This window comes from Zerene cesonia, chromosome 14 (assembly GCF_012273895.1).
Source record: "Zerene cesonia ecotype Mississippi chromosome 14, Zerene_cesonia_1.1, whole genome shotgun sequence".
Classification (NCBI taxonomy): Eukaryota; Metazoa; Arthropoda; class Insecta; order Lepidoptera; family Pieridae; genus Zerene; species Zerene cesonia.
This window is the reverse complement of record NC_052115.1, coordinates 8125311-8149876: the sequence shown is the minus strand read 5'-3', so window position 1 is coordinate 8149876 and position 24566 is coordinate 8125311. Positions and strand designations below refer to the sequence as shown.

The following is a 24566-nucleotide window of genomic DNA, read 5'->3' as shown; positions in this document are numbered from 1 at the left end:
TCTCGATGTTACCCTGAAGGGTTACTAATCTTAGCACAAACTGGTGGATGAATTGATGGTAGCGACACGCTTAAGGGCGGGGACGCCTTAACTGGGATTTCGAACCTCGGCTTGGGCTGTCGCATGAATGGAGGGTTCGGAAGGGCCGTACTCGATCGTGAACTCTAGAAATTGTATGACGTTGTGAGAATTGTATTAATTCATTAAATCAAAAAATTAATAGAAAAAGAAAAGACTACGTTTATTTACAGTTGTCTATATGTTTACTGTTTAAGAGCTATGTACTTTTTTACTATTTTAATTTCTAACCTACTTGACGTTAGTGAATGCAATGCTGTTTTTGAAATGAAACTTGTTACCTAGATACATTTTTTCCACAGTTAAAATTCATTCATAAGTTGACACTTAGGTTGCAATGTGCAAAACGGAACGCAAAGGTACCAACCTTACGAAATGAATATCAGCTGACTGCTGCTATAAATCATTGTTTTGAACAACTTTACTAGGGTTTACTTTTCGCGAAATGATGTAGTACAACAGTATTGAACTGAATCGACATAGAATAGTTTGTAAGCGCACAACGAAATGAACGACATGGATTATTTATTTAAGCCAATTGTTCTTATTACTGGGTTTGGTCCATATATAAACCATCCAGTGAACGCAAGTTGGGAAGCAGTGAAAATTATGAATAAAGAGGAAATCGAAAAAAAGCACAAAGTGGAACTTGTACAAATCGAAATGCCTGTTACCTACGAGAATGTTGATGAATTCGTTCCTGCGCTGTGGGAAACGCACGAACCAAAGGTACCGAAAACAGACAGTTTTGGATACAACATCAATTAAACGAAATAACTTACATTTCTGCTTGTTAATTATAAAATCATATCAATTGTTACAATATTTAAACATCTACTAATGTCTTATGTTCCGTTGGTTGATTTAAATTTATTTTTTAATTAACAAAACATAATACGACATGTTGAATCCCAAGTGGATCGAGTATTTATTCTCAAATATCGTATAAATAATATTCTTATTTCTAAATAAAAGCGTCTGTTGAAAACCAATTGGCAAAACTAATAATGAGAACATCCATGTGTAATGCACAACAGTAATTTAATACAACACACATAATAATATTACTTAGTTCCAAAAATTTCTATGATTCCCTATTACTAGCTTTTTCCCGCGTTTTCACACACGTTTATTCGAGGATGATTAATGAATGTTATAACACATATCAAACTTCTTGAATCACTTTATCTATTACAAAAATCCCATCAAATCTGTTGCATAATTTAAATTATTTAAGCATACAGACAGCAGAAAGCAACTGTATTATCTTATGTAGCGATTACTTTTAACACCTGATGTAATCCTTAATAATATTACAAATGTGATAGTTTGTTTGCCATTCGATGACATCACAATATTTTAAGATGTTTTACATCTGGAGATAGTTAGAACAATATAAAAATCAATGTTATCTCATTTTTTAGCTCGTGATACATGTAGGTGTATCATCTATAGCCAAGGATGTTACATTAGAGAAACAAGCACACAAGAAAGGATATCAAAAACTAGACTATTTCGACAAATGTCCTGCAAATCATACTTGTAGTGCCGATGGTGCCATAAGGATCCACAGCAAGCTGGATGTGGAAAAAATATGCAATGATTTTAACAATAATGATCCTCCGGAGGGCACTAAAGCCATAACTTCTTTAGATGCGGGAAGGTATGTATTGAACAATCTATATAAAAAAACAACCACCAAGGGTTAAATATGCTCTGATATGTAAATTTGTTATATAATGCTTCTACTTATACAATTCTTTCCCCCATGTCCTTTGTTGTGTTCAGTACAAAATTTTGGAGACAGTATGACCGTTGAATATGTGTTTGTCTAAATAAAATTTAATTACCGGTGAAATAGAGTAACCAAGTTCAAATAAAATCAAAATAAGCATAAAATACGAACATACAGTTATTTTATTTAATATTATATCTCTCAAAACTGTTATGAAACGTAGTGTTCGAATTTCGAAATGTCGGGTTAAAATAATATAACGAATAAATCGCGTTCATAATTATTTTCTTTTAATTTAATTTTCAAATGTAAAATACTCGCCTAAAATCAAACATGAAAATACTATGTAATAAAACAATTTAATTAAATCGTAATAATTCAAACTTCCGCGCCCGCGTAAGTCCGTATCCCGTAGGAATATCGGGATAAAAAGTTACCTATATGATATTCCGGTTGTCCAGCTATCTACATACCAAATTTCATTTCAATCGGTTCAGTAGAAGTGTATTTGCGTGAAAGAGTAACAAAAATACACACATCCTTACAAACTTTCGCATTACTAACTGATATAACTATTCGTACATCGCACGCGCTTCTCTCGTTGAAATATCTTTTTTTTCTGTTATTATAAGTGAATAAGTTAAAAACGCCTACATATTTTTCATTCCACACTACACAACAATAAGTAGTACAAATTCATTTTCTGATATCGATACTACATACCTAATAATAAATTCATGCACCTATTTGCATCTATTGTTTCTCATATCATGTTGACACTGCACTTAGATAAGATAGCACATAACAAATGCTGTATATTTTACTGCTTTTATTGTACTAACGGTCCGCCCAGGCTTCGTCCGTGGTACATATATAGCCTATAACCTTCCTGAATAAATGGGCTATCTAACACTGAAATATTTTTTCAAATCGGACCAGTGGTTCCTGCGATTAGTGCGTTCAAACAAACTTTTTAATATTAGTATAGATTAAATTATGTATGAATTATATTATGTGAGGCAAAACTTTGTACGCCTTTTTATAAGTATGAAATTTGGCACTCTGTGTGGTAGATAATATTAAAAAAAATAATGTGACATCAGCTCTCGAAAATCACATAAAAATCAGCCATTTTATTCAGGAGTCACGTTGAGAGCAGCAATCTTTACAGATCAATACACACATGAAATTAATGAAATCCCCTCTTAGATTGCCTCTATGTAATGTATACCATCTATATTAATTTTTAAAGAAAAATACATTTATACTTCTTTGAAAAACAATCATGGGTTGTTGATCTGTATAAGACGTCGCCACGATACGGCGAAGGGGGCGGAGTAAATACCGCCCTATGATCGTATTTTTCTATTATTTCTTATTTTTCAAACTGTACTTGTAAAAATTAATTTCTTAATTTTCAGATATCTCTGTGAATACATCTACTACACATCGCTGAGTTTCGACAACACGCGTACATTATTTGTACACGTTCCAGATTTAAAAATATACAGCTCAGAACAAACCGCGCGGGCTCTTGAGAGAATCCTCGATTTGTGCTTAGAACAAGTGAAGCTTTTGGACCAGAGACTAGAGAAGGAAGCTGACATAGATGAAAATGATTTATGATTAACTAGCTGTTCGCCCCGGGCGCGCCTACGCCCGTAAACTTATATAGTCTGTCACTCAGTGAAGTTGCAGCTTTCTAATATTAAAAGAATTTTTTAAATCGGACCATCAGTTTTTATATCAATACATTACAAACGTACTTACATACAAATATTTCTTCTTTTCAGTATTAGTATAGATGGATAAATTCAGTTCTTTGCAATATCCTTGACCGCTTTAAACTTCAAGTTTTCGTATTCCATAACAGATTTGGATTGCCATTCTTGCTGTTTTAGATGTATAAGATAAGTTAAAAAATGCAAATAGTGTTTTTACTTTTTAATTCTATTTGAAAATGTATGCACTCACATCTTCATACTTTAGAGCGGTCAAGCTTTTTAACGAGCATCACAAATTCAAAATTATATTATTATTTATTATCTATTAGATAAATTAATGTAGAGTTGTAATATTTGAGGTATTAATAAGTTTTATATTGTATAGTATTGTATTTTCAATGGTATGGAATATTATATTTTAGCAAATATACATTCCTCGTAGCTTTTACATATCGACTTTTGTGAACTTAACAATGAGGCTCTGTAAATAATTATACATTTTAATTTATTTCATTTAATAATTTATGGATTTGTCATTTAAATTTTTACTCTCGGTGTGACAAACGCACTAGATTAATATCTTGTAATTCGAGTATTATGTATTTAATTTTGATCAATACATATACATATATTATACTTAAAGTTTCAATAACTACGGAATAATTACAAAAGGAAGTAATATTTATTATAATTTAATTGTTATTTTAAGTTTAACAGAAGAAAACCACAATGCAGTGCACTCACATTTAAATAAAATATAATAGTTATCTTACAATGATTGTTTTCATTGTAAGATAACTTGGCAAAATGTATCTGTTATAATATTTTATACTAGCTTTTCGCCCGCGGCTTCGCCCGCGTAGAATTCGCTTATATCGCGCGACACGGTAAGGAGTATTTTCTTCGCATCAAAAAGTGTGGTTTGTTCTTTCCCACGTTCATCTCCATCTTTATACCAAGTTTCATCAAAATCGGTTTGACAATAACGAACTTTCATACAAACTTTCATCCCCTCTTTCAACCCTTTCTACCCTTTTTTCGCGATAAAAAGTATCCTATGTTCTTTCCCAAGTTCATTTCTATCTTCATATCAAATTTTGTAAAAATCGGTTCAGTGGTTTAGGCGTGAAAGCGTAACAGACAGACAGACAGACAGAGTTACTTTCGCATTTATAATATTAGTAGGGATTAGTAGGGATGGTAATTGAAACTTTATGGGTATGTCATGTAACGTGTTAGTTTATTTTGTTGACTGTAATAAATGTTTTAAACAAAAGTCCCTACTTATAATTTCACATCCCTATTAATTTTCCGATTATAATTTTTTATTAATTGACATGAATTATTAAATTCTAAACCATTTAATAGTAGTAGGGGATTTTGGGATTTACTAGAGCGCGTCCGGCGTCAGATTTATATAATAGAAGGTACCTTACGTATTGCTAAGTACCTTCAGAAAGTACGCGTAGTATTGGTGGGTCCACTCACAGGAGCCGCAGGAAATTAAAAAATATCGATAATTCTGTAAGGTTACATTGAAATCGTCAGATTGTGTGTTGTAATTAACCCCTAATATCTTTATTTTCAATAAAAAGAATCGTGCAACTTCACAACCGCTAAAATTAAAAAAATATAGACTTCATTCCCTGTTTTCGTTATCTGCGAATTCCAGCGTTTCCGAGACGCTCGAGTAAATACACATTTAGCATATTGGCCTCCCCTACTATAACCAATACAGTAGCTGTTCATATTGTCGTATTTTTTAATTTCCAGCATAAAACGAGATGACAATTATTCGAATTAAATAAAAACAGAGTTATTAATTTACTCAGGAAAAAAATCATGCTTTTACTTGTACATGTATCTTTAACGCTTTTTTTTTTTGAGTTACATCGTAATAAGGATCTCTATAATTTCAGCACTGAGACGACGACGACGATACTAGATGTTCGTAAGGCTAGTTGTCATATGGAGATCAAAAAAACAACACTAATAAAACCCAAAATAATGTATAAACATCAGTTTATTAGTCTAATCTTCCTCTTCGTCGTTGGTAGCGCCGCCGCCCTGTCCCTTGCGGAGGTTCTTCCTCTTGACACGGCCGGGCCTGCCGCCGCCGAATGGTGACTTCAGCGAGAAGTCGATGTGTTTGCCAGAGTCCAGACGGACAATGAATGATGGGATGTTCACCACTTGCTTGCGGACACTGGAATGTGGAGTTTTTGCATTAGTACAGTCATAGTCATACATAGTCAGGTGGAGACAGTTGTTTTTTCTAAAATGCAATAATTCTTTATCACATAGATCAATCATTGATACCAAAATCCTATATGATATAATATTCTTTATTATTATGTTGAAGAACTTGACAAATAATTGAGCTAGCCGTGTTGGACTAAAAAACAGAACTTGCCAGCAACTAACAGTTATTTCTACTAACCAACCAACATAAATGTTAAATCTAATGTTCTTAAATAGTACAACAAGTATGTACATATGTATGTCTATTTATTTATATATTAATAATAATGGCTATGTATTGGATTAAACATCCTTACCTCATAAAGCTCAACAGAGCAAAAATTTCAAGACATTGATCTCAAGTTGAGAATCAAGTGGTCTTTATGATAAAATATGCAAGTTCAAACCGGCCTCACCCGGGAATGCTGCGCTCACCTGCATTTGATTGCATTATCAAATACCACACACATATTGCATAAAATGTTTCCTTCAATGAAACCATAGGTTATATTGAACCATTCATATAATATTTGAATACTATTTTCTATGGTATCATTACCTGATATAATATCTCATGTTGATCTCAGAACATGGGATATTTCATCAATCAATTAATTAACATTAATTGATACAACTAAATATAATCTTGTGTTTAATGCACATATATAAAACAGAAAACACAAACGCTCTGAAAACAACTCACCGAATGTGTCTCTGTCTGATGAGGATCCTAGCATGATGGATAGACTTGGCGAGACCAGCCTTGAACACCTGAGTCTGCAGACGGCGCTCCAAAAAGTCCTCAATCTTGAGACCCAACACGTAATCGAGTTTCATTTGTTTCTCATCCAACACACCGATTCTGACCAGACGACGCAACAGCGCATTACCTGAACGGAAAATTTGCTTGTAAGAAAGGATTTACGTATTGAGCAAAATTATAGAATAAAAATTAGTAGTTCAGTATTATAGAATCATCAATTTATTATATGTCAAGAGGTTGCCATAATTGTTCATCATTTTAAAAATAAGTTAATCTTATGCATGACTTTGTAAAGTTGAACTTATATAAACTAATTTGAATTTTAATGAATTAAGTGTAAAATGGTCCTAACACGTGTAAAACCGTCGCGTTGTATTGTATTTATAAACATAACCTAATTTTAGCCAGTCAAAAGTATCCCAATGTACAAAACACACTTACCTTCGAACAATCTCTTGGGATCCTTCTCTTCAAGGGTGAGCAACTCACGGGCAGCCTTACGGATCCTAGCCAGCGTGTACTTAACCCTCCAGACCTCACGCTTGTTCCTCAGACCATATTCACCGATGATCTTCAACTCCTGGTCAAGACGCGCCTTTTCGAAGGGACGACGGGGCGTCACGTATGTCTTGGAAAAGACTGACGGCACACGGTTGTTCACCATGATGGCGAGCTATAGATATAAAAGTCGATTATAATACCACACTATACTGAATAGGCCGGTGAGTTTGAAAGAGTCATTGAGATAGAAGGAATTTCACAAAATTTCCAGAAATATTTCGGTGACAAAATTAATTAAATAAAATTATATATTACGACAATTGATAGAAATAAACGACTTATCACAAATTTCAAACGTAAACTCCGTTTCGCAGTTTTAGTAACTGTTGTAAAATTAATCTATTTCCATCGGTTTTATTCGTAACTGTAACCATATCCCAAATGGGCAAAATTGAGATCGACACTTTTATCATTAGTAATGCAGTTTTATTTTTCCGAATATATATAAATTTCACACCTTTTTAAATTATTTACATATAACTATATCACAACGCACCTGCACACAACACGGCTCGCCGAAAAAGAGGTTATGAGAAGAACTGTCACTTTGACCGTCGAGTAACTCGTCGACAGCTGTCAAGTACAAGAAACATGTAGACCAGAGACTATAAAAATACTTTACACTTTATATTGCCTGCTTACCTAATGTTTTTAAATAATTTTATCATCGGTAATTATTATAAAAATTCCTTTTTTCATTTCAATTTCTTTATGTACCATTGTAAGCAGCGTGTGTCAGTTGTAATTAGGGGCTGTTTTATGTTCATCAGGAAAACTTGTATCCTCGTATTACTAGTACTTCTCTTTATATATATTATTTCGTTAAATACCTATCCTAATTCGTTTGAGTTGGTCGGCTTTTCTATGTTTAAAATTAATTATCCCTAAAAGTTTCGTACTTTTAATTAAAAACAATTTAAAACTAATACGTATCATGTGGTTTCATTCTAAACTCGATTAATATCTAACGAGTACTTCTCGAGGTGCCTAGAACCAAATGCCGCCACACCGCGATATTAGATCTAAAAGGATTAAAATATGCCCCATCGAGTAATGTTTATTATTTAAAATATTATTGAACATTGCCAGACACGTTCTGAGGACTGTTTCAACGATTTCCCTTTTTTCAGCAGTTGCTTTAAAGCTTTTAATTATGTTATGATTTTATTAATATTCTAATAGTATTTAGATAGCCAAATATATGTCACACGTAGAGAAATAAATGTCTGGCATGGCATGTTCAAAATGATTTCATAAACAATAATGTTCTATAGAAAATGTATAAAAACAAATCAATTTATATTTCAATTAAGTTGCCCGTTTTTTAAACAAAAAATTATTTCGAATGATATTTGCGAAACTAGCCAAAGCTAATTTCTGAGATAAAAACATTCTTATGTACGTCTCCTGATTCTAAGCTACCTCTGCGCAAATTTTCAAGCAAACCGGTTATTCCGTTCTTGAGTTATTAATAGTGTAACTAACACTTTCTTTTATATATATAAGACTAGCTGAGCCCCGCGGATTCACCCGCGTAAGTCCGTATCCAGTAGGAATATCGGGATAAAAAGTTGCCTATATATTATTCCAGTTGTCCAGCTGTCTACGTACCAAATATCATTGCAATCGGTTCAGTAGTATTTGCGTGAAAATGCAACAAATACACACACATCTGTGAGGATGTGTGTGTACTTTCGCATTTATAATATTAGTAGGATTATATATAGGGAATTCAAGCGTAAGAACAAAAAAAATATAAATGTATATAATTTTATTAAATATATTCTACAAATTGTATTTTATTTTATATATTTACATAAACGAGAACTTAAAACTTTTTGTATTTCAAGAAACTCCTGTACTTCTTAGGATTCAAGCCATAAGCTTTTAATCTCTCATCTGATAATTTTGATAAGGGATTTTTATTATCACTAGACTTATCATTCGAAGTCTTTTTCATCTCATTATTATATTGTTTTTTATTTTTCTTCTTTTTCGGTGCATTTCGATCATCATTGAAATTAGCTTTTCTTTTTTGCCCTTGCGTTTTATTGAAAACACCGTTTGTGCTTGCTTTACTAAATTCAGAATGAACATCCTCAACTGTGAATGAATTACGCTTCTTTTTCTTGCCGAAATTAGTGACTATAATATTATTTATTGATTTTTCAGTGTTAGATTGTGTTATTTCACTGTTTGATTGAATATTATCTGAATCCTTGTTAGTTTGCTTATTTTTCTTTTTCTTTTTAGAATCTTTATTAATTTGTTCATTTTCTTCAACAACTTCATTATCACCGTTTATTTGTACACTGCTACTTGCATCAGTTGTTTTCTGTTTCTTTTTCTTTCTACCTTCATTAACATCTATTGCGCTATTATTGTCTTTGTCATTTACATTACTTACGTCATCATCAACCACATTCTTGCTATTATTTTCTGCATTCATTTCTGATGGGTTTTGACTATCCTCATATTTGTGTTTCTTTTTCTTATTCTTCTTTATCTTTACTTCATTCGTTACTTCCATATCATTACTTTCAATAACTTCATTTTGTTCTGTAGCCTCACCATTGTTACTCACTTCAGCTACATCCTCGTTTTTAGCTTTGTTTTTCTTCTTTTTCTTTTTCTTCTTCTTGATTGTTTCTTCAATGGGTACAACTACTTCTGGCTCCCTTAAAAAAACGAATAACAATTATACTTTATTATACATACACATAGCAGAAATTAAGTTTACTTTTCAATTTTACAATAAGAATCCGTTTACCACTGGATTATATCTAGAAAATTCGGAAATTCTGACGATTGAAAGATTCTTCTTCTCTTTATACTGAATTAATTCTACTTTCAATTGTAACTTACTCAGGTAAATCCTTGAACAAGCTTGGCAGTACTTTTCGTTTAAGTCTCTCATCAGCTGCTTTCTGTCTGTATGTATTCACTTCGCTCTTTTCTACATTTTCGGGACGATATTTCACTATTTTCTTCAAAGGCACCCACTGAGTAAGTTCCTTATCATCAGCTAGCAATATCTGAAATACATTTAAATCATTGATACATTCTATTTTCTCTATTGAAAATGTTAAATAAATCTTTCCCATATCTCTTTCAAACTTAGGTCATAAAGCATTTGAAAAAAGGCACTTTAAATCAACATTATTTCCTTCATTTAAATTACAGTGCCTTTAACACAGTTCTATATTAAAAATATGCCTTACCTCCTCTATACTAAGTCCATAATCATTCGGCACAACCTCCCTGTACTTGAACCTGGTCGGCAAATCACCTCCTATCACATCCTCACAATCCATTTTATAATACTCCTCCATGAATTCACTGTATGTTTTCTCAACATCGGGCACAAACTTGGGCTTATCTTCGGCCAATATCTCGGCGAGCTTGGACTTCCTCTTTCGGTTTCTGCGTTTCTTGCCCACATTTCTTTTTAATTCTTCAACAAGATTCTCTTTTGCCTTCTTGGGGTCGTAGTCTGCGTCCATCTGTCAAAATTTAAATAACGAAAGGTATTACGAAATGTTTTTTATTTTTTTTCAATATCTTGTAATTGTTAAATATTTATTCATTTCAAATAACTGTATGTGTTATATTGTTAAATGGAGTTCCTTAGTTTTTTGTTTTCACCAAATAACAGAATAACTAGAATCTTTAATATTATTTAATAAATCTCTCTTACATTAAAATCTTCATCTTCACAATGCGGTCCATCCTCATTCGGAACATTTTGCTTCTCATTCTCATAGTTTTCCCAGTTTTCTGCAACAAAATATATTCAGAATTTTTGAACCTCTGTACATGAGATTTGGTATTTTTATTGTGGGAGTCGAGCACGCTTCGGCACGAATTGGACCAGCTTGCACCGGGGAAGTACCACACCCCCACAGAAAACCGGCGTGAAATAGTGGAATGCCACTTTGTTTCGTACGGTGAGTGAGGGAGCCGGACGCCCTTTTCCCTTACCCGTTAAAAGCGGGCAGCGCATGCGCAGAATCACTACCATTGCGAATGTTCATGGGCGTTGGTGATCGCTTACCATCAGGCGAACCACCAGCTCAGTTGCCCGCTATGACATATAAAAAAGAAAAAAATAATAAATTATTATGTATAACTTTCGTTTCTATAGCTTTAATTTTAAATCAATAAAAGCTTCCTTTACTTTTTTTACTGGTACCCGGGTAAAATGTAGCCTATGTGCTAATCCGGACCATAATTGGCCTCTGTACCAAATTTCACACAGAAGCTGCTTTCGCGTGAAATAGTACGTTTAATACAAACATCCATAAACTTTTGTGTTTATAATATTAGTAGTATTTACCAATTTCCAGCTCTTCATCGAGATCTGGAAAGACAGGTTTCTCATCATCAGCCTGCCCATAGAACTGTTCATCAAACAACTCCTTCATACGTTTGTCATGCTCTTCTGGGTCGAAATCACCTTCTATATCTTGTTCCTATGAAAAAATTTTGACAAACAAACTTATTTGCTAGAAAACATTATTGATATTTAATTAAACATTAAATTGTGGATTGACTCCACAAAATTGTAAATAATAAATATAAAAAATATCACATGAGATTTATTGTTATTCACATAATATTAATGATGTGTGGGTATTTTAAAAATAATGGTAAACACAAGTTATCAAAAACAGTACATAACAAGTTTAAATTAAATAAGAAAAAACTAGTTATAGGCGAAAAAGCTTTTACAGTTACATTATGCACGCTGTAATCGCAATATGATTCCTCATTAAGGTAATTGTCCGACTCGCGGCGAAAGAGCGAGATGTAATCAATTTTATTTGTGAGAGTGAAAGAGCGCGGCTTATAAATATATATTCGACGTATAACCAGTCCGTCTTTTTGCTACGTTATTGTTATAAGTTTTAAAGCATCAAATCAGATTAACAAATGATTCCTCACCTCAAAAGCAAGATCGTCATTGCCCGTAACCTCCTTGATCTTAGCGATCTTCTCTTGTATCTCCTTCAGTTTGAGCGCCTTCAGCCGCGCGATCTCCTCCATTTTCTTCTTCTTTTCTTGTTCCTTTCTCTCGCGGATTTCGGCCCGCTTCCGTGAGCGCCGATCGTCTTTGGGACGTATGTAGTTCATTGTTCTCGGGTAACGTTTCAGCTAGAAATTGTTACAGATCTATTTTCACAAACAAATTCTTTAAAAAGAAGTGAGGTCTTTCCTATCACTTCTTTATGGAAATTAGAGTATTATGGAAGGAAACTTAAAATTTGTTGGTGGTTTTCAATAAATATTTACACTATATTCTCGTGTGTACATATACAATGGTGAAACAACTTTTAAATTGATCCCATAGTTTAATTTTTAGTTTTACAGCATTGGAATGCTTTATAAATGAGAAATTTTGAAAGAATAGAAAAAATTTGATCACGAGGCAGGATTCGAACCTGCGTTTCTTGCCTAACCGTAGCAACGCCTAGCCTCTCGGCCACCCGTGATCCTGCCACAGTAATCGAATTTCTTCTACTCTTTCGGTTTCATGTGCCTAAGGGGCACCCCACGCCATCTATTGAGATGATTAAGAACCATCACAACCAATACGAAACATTATTGATACGAAACATATATGATCCCACAGTTTCTGAGATTAGTGACTTCGAATAAAAAACAAATGTTTCAACTTTATTTTATTAATATTACTATTATAGAAGTAAAGAGAAAATGAGTCTTCATTATACTCTAATTCTCTTTGTTTTATTAAGGTAATACTTGCATGTTTTATGAAACATTAATATAACTTACATATTCCTCATCTGGCTCTTCGAAGCGGAAGTTATATGCCCGTTCAAATTTTCCCTGCTCCTCCACTGTCTTTTCATCAGCTTCTAAGTCTTCATCATCTCTGACTTTATCTTCTACCTTGCCATCATCATCATCATCCAAGTATCTAGAAAAAAAAATTATAAAAAAAATATAGAATTAAAGGATAGATTATACAGATAATTTAGAAGTTAAATCAATCCAAACATATTCTCCATCTACTGAATATAAAGAAATTCACTAAGAAAAAATTGTTGAAAAGTTTGCAGGAGTTTGGCGTTATTTTATTAAAAGACATGTAATTCTGTATAAATTTCATATAAATTAATGTATACAATTTCCAATTAACCATTATGAATACAGTTTTATGTTCTTATTTGATAATGTGTATTGCAATTAAACTATATTAAACAACTAGCTGCGCACCGCGGTTTCACCCATGTAAGTCCGTATCCCGTAGGAATATCTGAATAAAAAGTTGCCTATATGTTATTCTAGTTATCCAGCTGTCTACGTACCAAATTTCATGGCAATTGGTTCAGTAGTTTTTACGTGAAAGAGTAACAAACATCCATACATCCATACAAACTTTCGCATTTATAATATTAATAGGAAGTAGGATACTCCCAGTAAAATATAGTTTAAAAGAACTAGAATCACCTTTTATTCAATATATAGTCCCTGAGAAATGCCTCTCCATCATTCAGCTTAGGGTCAGACCACAAAGACTTGAGCGGTGCCAAGTCTTTCTCTACATCGTCATCTATATGCTCGGCTTTACCAGTTAGGAAATCTTTTAACTTCCCATCCTGTAAATATCATTCTTATTATTGTTATGAATGACTAGCTGAAGTTTTGGCTTCATCCATGGTACATATATGGTATACTAGCTGCGCCCCGTGTTTTAACCCGCGTAAGTTCGTATCCCGTAGGAATATCGGGACAAAAAGTTGTCTATATGTTATTCCAGTTGCCTAGCTGTCTACGTACCAAATTTGCATTGCAATCGGTTCAGTAGTTTTTGCGTGAAAGAGCAACAAACGCACACACATCCTTACAAACTTCCGCATTTATAATATTAGTAGGATATCACTCAGCGAAGTTGTGTAGTGAAGAATTTTTGAAATTGCTCCAACGGTTGTAGTGTGAAAATGTTACAAACATACAAGAATACTAAAATTTTATCTTTTTAATGTAGATTTAACTATTTTATACAAAACAAAAAATTGTTCCGTATTATCTTTGTTCAATTAATCTAACCTTATTTTAAATTATCTAATGTTTGTTCATAGCTCAGTATAAAATAAAATAATATATAAAAACAGCAAGCTACCTCAGTTTTTGCATCTTTCTTTACTGGTTCATCAATTTCAGCTTTCTTTTCAATACTGAATATGTTAGGTCCATCATCATCATCATCATCACTGTCAGCAAATGTAACCTTCTTCACCTCCTCTTTCTTTTCTAAAATTATTCAAATAGTATTAAATAACAAATTAAAATAATTCACATGTTAGTCTGCATGCTAGAATTTATCACAAAAATAACATAATTTAATTAACGAACATTTCAAAATACATTGACTGATTTTAAGTGTCTGACTGAAGATAACATAAGTTAAAGGTAAAATATCATTTATTTAATATACAGTTTGGATACTCTATAATAACTTCCCCTAATAGTCAATTGAACAAAAATTTTTTTTCACAGAAAAGGAGTCTGAAAAACATTAGTACAATAAAGGTTTCATACCATTTTCCTTCTCTATTTTCTCATCAAAGAACTTATAATTAGGGTCGTATATTCTAGGATCCTTTGTTTTTAGTAAAGACAAGGTTTTCAGGAATTGAACCTCGACTTCTTCATTTATTTCTGGTGGTTCGTCACTTTCATCTTCGCTATCCGATTCCGAACCATCTGAACCTAAGGATTTGGATCCATACTTCTGTTCCACTGAAAATAGTAAAGGAATTATATGTATTGTAATTGTATACATTCATCTCATTAAAAAAAATATATTTTTTATAGTATTTACGTTTGTGGAGCTCCTCCTTTTCGCGCCAACGATCGTATTTCTTAGCATAATCATTTTCTGTTTTTAAACTAACTTCTTCTTCTTCAGATTCCTCATCAAATAATTTCTTTTTAGTCATTTTTAGGAAGAAAATTTTCTAATTAATTTCCTAAGTTACACTATCCACTTCCCACATGGTATTATTCCAAAAGTTGTCATCACGTTGTCACAATCGCCAGTCAAAACAAAGTATTCTATTGCGTTCATCAAAATATGTTCAACTAAATAATGCGTTCATTATGTAAAATAAATGTTTAAATTATACCACAGACTTAGAACTAATTTCTCGGTAATTATACCCTTGAAGTTTATATAAGCAAGCTATAAAGATTGCCTCGCTAAAGCGCTTATTACGCTCCACTAAATTTAGTTTGGAAATTTAGAAATTAGAGCTTTTGAACACATCTTTCTAAGCTTGGGTACTGAATCAGACAATGGACACATGAACGAATTTAATGATTTAGAACCAAACCAATAAATTGAGAATTTTCCACGAGTGGATTCCAGATAGTTTTGCATATTTGTAAATCTTCAGACACCGTTTTTTATTTATTTGTGACCTGTGATAATAGATAATTCATATTAAAATTTAAAATTCAATAAAGTGTTTAAACGCTTTAACTATATAGTGAACAAACCAATGCAATTTTTGTAAATTTCTTTTGTGTGGTCTATATTTTTTAGCAATAAAGCTGATCTATTGCTTGATTAGTAACTTCTATGATTACTTGTGGGAACTTTTTTCTGTGCTAGCTAATGTATATTTAAGAATTAATACAGATTAGAAGACAAGTGAACGCTTACTTAATTGCAACAGCGAAGTTGTTCACATTGTCGTGCAAAATCGCATGAACAATAATTTGAAAATGCTATGCTAAATGCTAGAATTTTGTATTAGATATTAAAAGGGCATTGCACGCACTGACTGCTTGATTTGCGAAATTCGCCTTCTACATCCCACACTACAATATTAAAAATACATAATGGATACGGGATGCATCAGTTTGAATGAAATTGAAAAGCTCTACTGATTACCCTTTAGTGTAAACTATAATGTGTAATCACTTATCTGTCATGTGTCAATGTCATAACAGCCAGTAAATAGTAATCTATCAAAGTAGCCAGTAGGTGCGATTGACCTGCTCCGGAACTACTTGCCGCCCGGTGCTGTTATACCTACTTTTTGGAATTAATTTAGAAAACTTTTTGAAAGTTTTGTTTATTACAAAGTTAAAAATTATACTACGCGATGTCTGTAGCCGTAAAAGGTAATACTGCATTTATTTTTTTAGCTATAACTGTTGCAAACTTTCCCTTACCGTGATAATATCATGGGGTCAAATTCCAAAAGTAGAATCTAGATAACTTTCTTTTAATATAAAAATGGTAAAGAACGTGAAATATGAAGAGATTTTCATATGGATATATCCAATTAAAACAATTAACCTTTGATCCTATGATGTGATAAGTTCATATGACAATGCAAAGTTCAATAATACATTATTTGACTATAGGATATATCTATAGGATAATCTATTTGTTATTTTTTCAAAACAAGAATCTATGTTTACTTCAAAATGTTATATTAGTTTTTTCTATCATATTTATATTTAAATAAAAAAAAATTCTTTACAACAATGATTTTCTACATGCTTTTATATTATTTTGCAAATAAATTATATAAATAAATATGGAAAAAAAAAATTAAATACATTACGTATTTAATTTTTTCCCAAAAATAAACTCAAATATTTAGAGTATAAAAAATTCTAATAATTACAATAACTCTGTACATCCTCTATCACATAGATCTAGAGACAGTGTCTAGTTTAAAATGCTGATAAATATATCATTTACAGGAATCTTCATTGTCGGCGCCAAGCGTACCCCATTCGGCACATTTGGTGGAGTGTTCCGGAACACATCAGCTACAGAGTTGCAGACTCTTGCCATGACTGCAGCGCTGAAGGAGGCTGGTGTTGCCCCTACCCAGGTTGATTCTGTGGTTGTTGGGCAGGTTATGTCTGTAAGTTAGATTATTTATCACTTTCTTATGCATATTTGATAACTAGCTGACCCGGCGAACTTCACAACGCCATAAACCTTTTTTTGAAATATTTATCCATATTTTTTTTACCTTTTAAACCTTTATAAATGATGTATAACTAATGCACCCAAACCATGATAATAAAAATCAGACCAGCCAATCTCGAGTTTTAGCAAGACTAACTAACAGCAATTGATTTTATATATAAGAGATTGATGATCATGATTTTGTTCTCATAGTTACTTTCAATTTAATTTATTTTATTTATTCCGTATCTGCTTAACTATTGTGGGATAGTCACATATCAGATCCACAGGTCACATTTTTTATTGATCTAAACTCTATTTTTTCAGAATTAAAGTGTCCATTTGCTCTATTAAGTGACATGAAACTGTTGGTTGCCAATTGAATTCACATACTTTATTAACAGATAGAGAAATATCCTCTGCCAAAGTTTAATGATACAACAACTTTTTCATATATTAAATTGTAAACAGGCAACACAAACTGACGGCATCTACACACCACGACATGCGGCACTCAAGGCAGGAATCCCGCAGGACCGGCCAGCACTGGGCATCAACAGGCTCTGTGGGTCTGGCTTCCAGTCCGTCGTTAATAGCGCTCAGGTGAGGGCTTTTATATATTTGTAAGTGAATATTGTGTTGTGTTAAATGTACGAGCTTGGAACATCTTAAAGACACATGCTTACCTCACAACTAAAAAATATACAGTTTTAAGTTCTCAGATTAAAAATGATTTTATTCAAAGAAATTTAATATAATATGCAAGATTTAAATTTATTTTGCAAATGTCCCTCATTTAAATAAAATAATGAGAAAAATTATGTATTTTAATCAGAAATTGAATGTAGCCTTTATTTTTTATTATTTAACATTTTTTGCGATTTAGCTTTAATTAATAAAAGGGCCTTTCTACTTACCTTGATAAATTTCTTTGTAAATTATGTTTTCTGTCAATATGGAAATATAGTTTTATTTTAGTGTATTTCATTGCTATCCTGTCTAAATGACTTGGTGTACTGCACCAGATATAATGCCTGTTAATTATTTATTAAATTTCTGTGACAATTTACATTTTTCCTCTCCATAAGAACCTTTCTAACAAAAACTTAAATGATATATATTTATAATAAAAATTAAATGAATTAGATGAGTTGCTCCTGAGTTATATATCGGTGAATCATGTTTATTTATATAGAATAAGAAAATCAATGTTTCTCTTACCCCCAGGACATCCTAACCGGCGCCGCCAACATATCGCTGGCTGGAGGGGTCGAAAATATGTCCCAAGCCCCCTTCACAGTCCGAGGGGTCAGGTTCGGCACAGTTCTGGGTTCGAGCCACGCGTTCGAAGACAGTCTCTGGTCAGGTCTGACAGACTCCTATTGTGGTCTGCCCATGGGCATGACTGCTGAGAAATTGGGAGCCCAATTTGGTATTACGAGAGATGAGGTGGATAACTTTGCCTTAAAGTCACAGCAACGGTGGAAGACAGGTGAGTGGGGTTTAAAATAGGGGTTGTTGGTAATGTTATGAGTGTGAACCGAGTTACAGAGTCACAGCTACTAATGAATCCAAACCTATTAAATACTCCTGCTTTTTGAAGTCGGTGAAACTAGTTAGATCTCCCTGCGCGATTCTCGCAACTGCTGCATTATGACCAAAAACCTCTTTAAAAAATTTACCAATTCTGATCACAACAACAAATGACCACCAGCGAACGACGCCGGCGTGTTCAAGTCAGAAATCGAACCCGTGACGCTCACGATCAAGAAGAAGGAGGTGAAGGTGGAGGTGGACGAGCACCCGCGCCCGCAGACCACCATCGAGAGCCTCAAGAAGCTGCCGCCGGTGTTCAAGAAGGAGGGGCTGGTCACCGCGGGGTCGGCGTCTGTGAGTGGATTTTTTACCATTTTACTGAGGTGGAGGGTGCGTGCGTGCGTGCATGCGTGCGTGCGAGCGTGCGTGCGTGCGTACGTGCGTGCGTGCGTGCGTGTATAGAGGGGAAAAATACTGTTAAGTATCTACAGGTTTGGATCTACGACCTATACGTCAGTCTCGACTCCGTGGTCCATACTGGGTAAAAACCCTCTTCCTTCTTTACTCCATATCGTGTGTGTGTTTTACTTGAGTGGCAAGATTGGGTGTGAAAAATATTGATCTAAAAAATTAACATTTTAATGACAGTGCAGTGTGTCGGAATTGAGATATCTTCTTGGTATTTCAAATGCTTCATAATTTATTAAAAAAAAACCTGATAATGTATATTCATATGTTTTTAAATAAAAGCATACTTGTGTTACAATATTGATTAGACTTTTATACTTTATTCTTGCTTCGATCGTAGATCCACTTATAGGACTAATAATATTTTTTTCATCTGTTACAACAAAAACACGAATTAAAATAATTATTTTGATAACAGGGTATAAGCGACGGGGCTGGAGCACTAGTGCTGGCCAGCGAATCAGCAGCCAAGGGGTTGAAACCCCTCGCCAGGCTCGTGGGCTGGTCGTACGTGGGGGTCGACCCCAGCATCATGGGCATTGGGCCGGTCCCCGCTATTGAGAACCTGCTGAAGGCCACCAATTTGACCCTCAACGATATTGACCTTATTGAGGTGAGGTTTTTAATTTAGGTTTATAATTGGTCATAACCATCACACATGATTAAAGGGGTCACAACCATCACACAAAATAAGAAGAGTTAATAAGTATATACAAATTGTATGGGATAACCACTTTCCATATGTAGGTCGATGTGTAACTATAACACAAATTCAAAAGGAGTTATAATCATTTAAAGGGGTCATAACTGCGACAACAATTGAAAGAGGTTATAACCAATATACTAACTGAAAGGGATCATAAATTTGAGAGAGAATCCCGCTAAGGCTATAATAGGCGCCACGGGCGAAGCCGGGGCGGACCACTAGTTTGAGATAAAGATAAAAAGTTCATAAGATTCATTGATGACATCACGTTTGAATAGTTATTATCGTAAATTATTTTAATAGTTATTTTAAACTTGACTAGATTCGACAATACAGTCAAGCTTATAAGGTCTATCAAATAAAAAAATTGCATCGAAGTAGGTCCATCCGTTTGGGAGCTACGATGTCACAGAAGGACTGACAGACATAAAGAGTAAACGCGAAAGTAATTATTTCTATCCGTCTATTTGTCTCTTCTTCCCTTCTAAACTACTTAACCCTTTTAGAAGAACTTTGGTGCAGAGATTTTTATACCGGAAATCATACGGCAATGGGAGATTTATGGGAAGAAAACCTCGGTCTGTCCGTTTATCTTTCCCTTTTTACGTGGACGAACCCGCCGGCGGGAAGCTAGTGCATTCATATAACGGTCGTATTGCGTGTTGTTAATGATAAATGAATAATCAAATTTGCCGCCATTTTTATATTACGACAGCAAAAACCAATTTCGTACAACTTGCTTTTGATAGAAAAATTAATGATGAATTCACATGAGATAGCAGAAATAGATATTATATAAATATAAAATACACTGATATCTTATCATTCCAAAATTCATATAATAATTGCGTAGCATTATTTCAAATCTTATCTGAGATTTGGCAGTATTACACCTAGGTGTTACATAACATGTGACTTATGAAAATATTACGGTATCCAGTATTTGGTTAAATCAATTTTCTCGCGTCATAAAAACAATAATTTTCTACTGTTGGATTTTAAGCGAGTAATATACATTTAGAAATTAAAGACTTTTTAACGGATTTTAAGCGCAATTTATTCATTATATTATTAACCCGACGTTTCGAACACTTTACAGCGAGCGTTGTCAAAAACCCCGTTTTAAAAGTCTTTAATTTCTAAAAAATTTTCTTTTAAGCGTGTATTATTCATTATTATTCATCCTACTGGAAGCGCAGTAGCAAGTATGGATGGATGGATGTTTGTTATATTGTCAAGCTAAAACCTCTGGGATCTGTATGAAAATTGGTACAGAGATAGATTATAGTCTGGATTAGCACATAAGCAACTTTTAACCGGGTATCACGCAAGTGAATTTGCAGGTTTCAGCTGGTTTAGATAGCAGAGAATTTTTAACGGATTTTAACACATTTTAACAGAACACACAACATATATATTATTATTTTTATGTATTTAATCATTCGTAGTCTTTACTCGAGTCATGATTGTAATAGAGTTTAATTTCTTGTTATTACATAAGTTAGCTTGCTCATAGTATTTATATAGATATATATTTAAATTATATTCATTTTCTGTGTGTTCTCGTATGTGGGACTTATTTCCTGTATGGAGGCGGATGTTCTCACCTGGCCACAGCTTATTTAAGCTTTTTTGGGTGTCATCGTTCATTTAGAAATTAAAGATTTAATGGATTTTAAACGAAATTTATCCAAAATTTCTTAAAGTCTTAATAAATACATTTTACTCGCGTAAAATCAAACACGAGAAAAATATTATGTCATCACAATGTTGTTTTGTTCGTTCCAAATAAACAATTTTGAATTTGAATTTTTGCACCTATTAACTATCAACTACTATTTACTACTTTCAACTACTATAAACTACCATTTACTACCATTAACTACCATTAACTACAATTTCCAACAGATAAACGAGGCGTTCGTGGCCCAAACGCTGTCATGCGCAAAGGCGCTGAAGCTGGACGCGGAGAAGCTGAACGTGAACGGCGGCGCCACGGCGCTCGGGCACCCGCTCGGGGCCTCGGGCTCCAGGATCACGGCGCATCTGGTGCATGAGCTCAGGTGAGAGAAGGAAAATTTTTTTATTTTTCATGTGTCGTGATCGATTTTTTTTATATTCAGATGCTTATAAGCGTATTTTTATTGTAATGCTTTAAAAGAAAAAAAATGCTATTTTTTTTTTGTTTTTTTTTTTTGTAGTTTTTGTAGTCTTTTTTAAATAATAAATAAAGGGACAAAAATAGTGCATTGACTCCGGTGGGTATGAGTGAATGAATTGAAGCGATAACATCAAAATATATAAAAGAACTAGCTGCACCCGGCAAACGCTGTTCTGCCTTACTCTTATCATTTAGGTGTATGAAAAATAGATGTTGGCCGATTCTCATAGATACCCGATATGCACTAAAAATCTCATCAAGTCGTTTCGGAGGAGTATGGCAACGAAAACTGTGACACGAGAATTTTATATATATAAGAAGAAGATTATCCTTTTTTTTTTTCAAATTGGTTACATAAGTAGGCGTTGGGCGACCATTTTGCGTTTCAGCAGAAACCTAACCTGTAATCCAGTTTCTTTCACCCGAGTCAAAAAAAGAAGATGATTCCAAATCAGTCTGCATTTTTTTGTTTGTTATCCTAGGACTATTGACTGAGTGAAACGGCTCTTTTTTATATAAAAAATGGTACCATGAGGATTGTAGTCCCATTTAATGTCGAATCCGGTTTAGTTTTTGTCAAAAATAATCAATTTAATTATTGTTATTAACTATCCAATTGTTTTTATTTTCAGACGTCGCGGTCTCAAGCGAGGTATCGGTTCAGCTTGCATCGGTGGAGGACAAGGCATCGCCCTCCTTATTGAAACTGTTTAAATATATATAAATATATAAAAAATATATATATTTTGTAATACCTTATATGCAGATCGAGAACTGAAATCTTTTTATACTCTGCTATACTTATGTAAGATAGCTCAAAAATCAAATATATATAATGCAATAATGAATAAATGTACATGAAATTATTAGATTGTTGTTGTACAGTAAGTTTGTTAATACAAGTAATGGAAGCTTATTTAAGAAAGAGTTGTTAATCGATTATTTATCTATATTTTATACCAAAAATGTTGGGTTTATTTATACACTTGCAGTTCGCCCCGGCTTCGCCCGTGGTACATATATAGCCATTGTCACTCAGCGAAGTTGCAGCTTTCTAATGGTGAATGAATTTTTAAAATCGGTCCAGTAGTTTTTGAGTTTATCCATTACAAACAAACAAAAACACAAACTCTTCCTCTTTACAATATTATATATAATAGTGTAGACAAACATTTGAGCAGTCTATAGTTTGATCTCTAGTGGATATAAATGTAAAAAATATCACTTACAGATGTAGAAGCTACTTATAAATGTATATATGATAGCTATGCAAACAAATCCGCAAGTGAAACCAAGTATTTTTATATATAAGCGATAGCACTCCCAAGTATCAAATCCCGTTTAGTGTTTTTGCATGATAGAGCAACAAACATACATTCATATTCTTATGAACTTTCGCGTTTATTAATAGCAGGAAAAAAGAAATGATCACTTTTAGTAGTAATGTGTGTAAGAGTAAACTTTACATTATTGAATAAGTATAATTATTCTAAGAATTTCTATGTGAGCTTAAATAAGAAGTAATTTCAATCATTATGTGGTAGAAAATAAAACACAGTAATAGTAAATAAAAAATTAAGAAGTCATTTTTTACATATGTTTTAAATCAAAATAACCTAAATATAATATAATAACACAAAATACCTATTACTAGGAATCGTTAATTAAATGCATAAAAAGTATTCAATAAGAGACCGTAAGAATATTTGTAAAAACTTTTTGTAAAACATCTATATTTTTTGAGAATAAAATATTTTTTATCATATTTATTGCTTTTATTTCACTGTTCCTCATCCTGGTATATTCTTTATACTTCTTTCATTGATATAAAATTTTTCTCATTTGTTCCGATTAATTTTACTGTTTCATTTTTCAATACTTGGTTAAAACTTGACATCCGATGCACCCGTTCAGTGGTTTTCGCGTGAGAGACCAACAAACTTTTGTGTTTATGTTATTTATTAACAGGCTGGGATATAGAATAGAATTTATACAATGCCTGATTTTGATAATTTATTTCCCAATAGTCAAAAGTGTTACCATTCTTACAACGGTAACGTTAAAATAAATGGTACTTATACTATGCACAAAACAATCTACACTTACGATTTAATTTGTGAAAATAAATTAAGTAATAATAATTGCTAATCGTTGCGATCGTAAATCCAAGGATTTTCGTGTTTATTTAGTCTGCTATCGCGTTTGAATTGCGTCGAACGTGTGTGATATCAACACAAGTTTACTCAAATGGCGGTTGCAATTAATAAAGGTGAATGAACTTTATTATGGTTATGAAACCATCAAAGACAATTTTGTTTTTTTTTGTTGTGTTAAGAAGTGTTCATTAATAAATATTTAAGGAGCATTATGCGTTGATAATTTAGTTATTGTTTTTTATATCTTGAAAGCGATACCCGTTGTTATACTACTGTTTGGCGAAATCTAAAAGTACTACAGAATATGGAAATTGGACGTGTTTTCGATTGTGTCTAAGATGCATACAAATTTTAAAAGTTGAACCTACAGAATTTGTATTCCCGTTGTACTGAAAATAAACGTAATTAATGGTTTTTTCGTATACTCATACTACTTTATAATGAGGTAACCTGTAGGTTATGTCACTTTATGTAAA

General features: G+C 33.1%; 5 protein-coding genes across 6 annotated transcripts in view; 3 read left to right on the top strand and 2 right to left on the bottom strand.

Annotated features, from left to right (window-relative positions):
* The first annotated feature begins 450 nt into the window (after positions 1-450).
* Positions 451-4344, top strand: LOC119832043 (pyroglutamyl-peptidase 1). Its single transcript, XM_038355632.1, has 3 exons — positions 451-807; positions 1503-1741; positions 3235-4344. The coding sequence occupies exons 1-3, from the start codon at positions 586-588 to the stop codon at positions 3437-3439; spliced, it is 666 nt and encodes a 221-aa protein (XP_038211560.1). The 5' UTR covers positions 451-585; the 3' UTR covers positions 3440-4344.
* A 1198-nt stretch (positions 4345-5542) lies between these two features.
* Positions 5543-7711, bottom strand: LOC119831694 (40S ribosomal protein S9). Its single transcript, XM_038355151.1, has 4 exons — positions 7599-7711; positions 6983-7214; positions 6482-6668; positions 5543-5743 (listed from the first exon to the last, which is right to left on the bottom strand). The coding sequence occupies exons 2-4, from the start codon at positions 7203-7205 to the stop codon at positions 5569-5571; spliced, it is 585 nt and encodes a 194-aa protein (XP_038211079.1). The 5' UTR covers positions 7206-7214; positions 7599-7711; the 3' UTR covers positions 5543-5568.
* A 1172-nt stretch (positions 7712-8883) lies between these two features.
* Positions 8884-15174, bottom strand: LOC119831864 (protein KRI1 homolog). The gene is made up of 11 exons (XM_038355418.1): positions 14952-15174; positions 14669-14869; positions 14250-14380; positions 13577-13725; positions 12899-13043; positions 12047-12256; positions 11439-11574; positions 10800-10879; positions 10324-10605; positions 9968-10137; positions 8884-9780 (listed from the first exon to the last, which is right to left on the bottom strand). Exons 1-11 carry the CDS (start codon positions 15067-15069, stop codon positions 8931-8933), a joined length of 2472 nt encoding a protein of 823 aa, XP_038211346.1. The 5' UTR covers positions 15070-15174; the 3' UTR covers positions 8884-8930.
* Positions 15175-16089: 915 nt separating this feature from the next.
* Positions 16090-23153, top strand: LOC119831597 (3-ketoacyl-CoA thiolase, mitochondrial-like). 2 transcript variants are annotated; one of them, XM_038355019.1, is made up of 8 exons: positions 16090-16258; positions 16850-17016; positions 17535-17666; positions 18291-18555; positions 18778-18953; positions 19486-19680; positions 21682-21836; positions 22567-22648. In XM_038355019.1, exons 1-8 carry the CDS (start codon positions 16240-16242, stop codon positions 22646-22648), a joined length of 1191 nt encoding a protein of 396 aa, XP_038210947.1. In that variant the 5' UTR covers positions 16090-16239. The 2 variants fall into 2 exon arrangements, with proteins under 2 accessions (XP_038210947.1, XP_038210946.1); XM_038355018.1 differs by lacking the exon at positions 16090-16258 and having other exon boundaries at positions 16825-17016; positions 22567-23153.
* A 901-nt stretch (positions 23154-24054) lies between these two features.
* The window catches only part of LOC119831596 (3-ketoacyl-CoA thiolase, mitochondrial-like), a 5701-nt gene continuing 5189 nt past the window's right edge, over positions 24055-24566 (top strand). The window contains exon 1 of the mRNA XM_038355017.1: positions 24055-24203. Within this exon, the coding sequence (XP_038210945.1) occupies positions 24182-24203 (22 nt within the window). The 5' untranslated portion in view covers positions 24055-24181. The remainder of the gene's footprint in view (positions 24204-24566) is intronic.

Bases quoted from the DNA above. Each gene is read 5' to 3' on its own strand.
- LOC119832043 (XM_038355632.1), top strand. From the start codon at position 586: ATGAACGACATGGATTATTTATTTAAGCCAATTGTTCTTATTACTGGG. The intron at 808-1,502 runs GTACCGAAAACA...CTCATTTTTTAG, and splicing joins GGGAAACGCACGAACCAAAG to CTCGTGATACATGTAGGTGT. The intron at 1,742-3,234 runs GTATGTATTGAA...CTTAATTTTCAG, and splicing joins ACTTCTTTAGATGCGGGAAG to ATATCTCTGTGAATACATCT.
- LOC119831694 (XM_038355151.1), bottom strand. From the start codon at position 7,205: ATGGTGAACAACCGTGTGCCGTCAGTCTTTTCCAAGACATACGTGACG. The intron at 6,669-6,982 runs GTAAGTGTGTTT...TTTTCCGTTCAG, and splicing joins TCCCAAGAGATTGTTCGAAG to GTAATGCGCTGTTGCGTCGT. The intron at 5,744-6,481 runs GTGAGTTGTTTT...TCCACATTCCAG, and splicing joins ATCAGACAGAGACACATTCG to TGTCCGCAAGCAAGTGGTGA.
- LOC119831597 (XM_038355018.1), top strand. From the start codon at position 16,825: ATGCTGATAAATATATCATTTACAGGAATCTTCATTGTCGGCGCCAAG. The intron at 18,954-19,485 runs GTGAGTGGATTT...TTTTGATAACAG, and splicing joins TCACCGCGGGGTCGGCGTCT to GGTATAAGCGACGGGGCTGG. The intron at 19,681-21,681 runs GTGAGGTTTTTA...AATTTCCAACAG, and splicing joins ACGATATTGACCTTATTGAG to ATAAACGAGGCGTTCGTGGC.
- LOC119831864 (XM_038355418.1), bottom strand. From the start codon at position 15,069: ATGACTAAAAAGAAATTATTTGATGAGGAATCTGAAGAAGAAGAAGTT. The intron at 14,870-14,951 runs GTAAATACTATA...TACTATTTTCAG, and splicing joins AAAGGAGGAGCTCCACAAAC to TGGAACAGAAGTATGGATCC. The intron at 11,575-12,046 runs GTGAGGAATCAT...ATTTTTTCATAG, and splicing joins ATGACGATCTTGCTTTTGAG to GAACAAGATATAGAAGGTGA.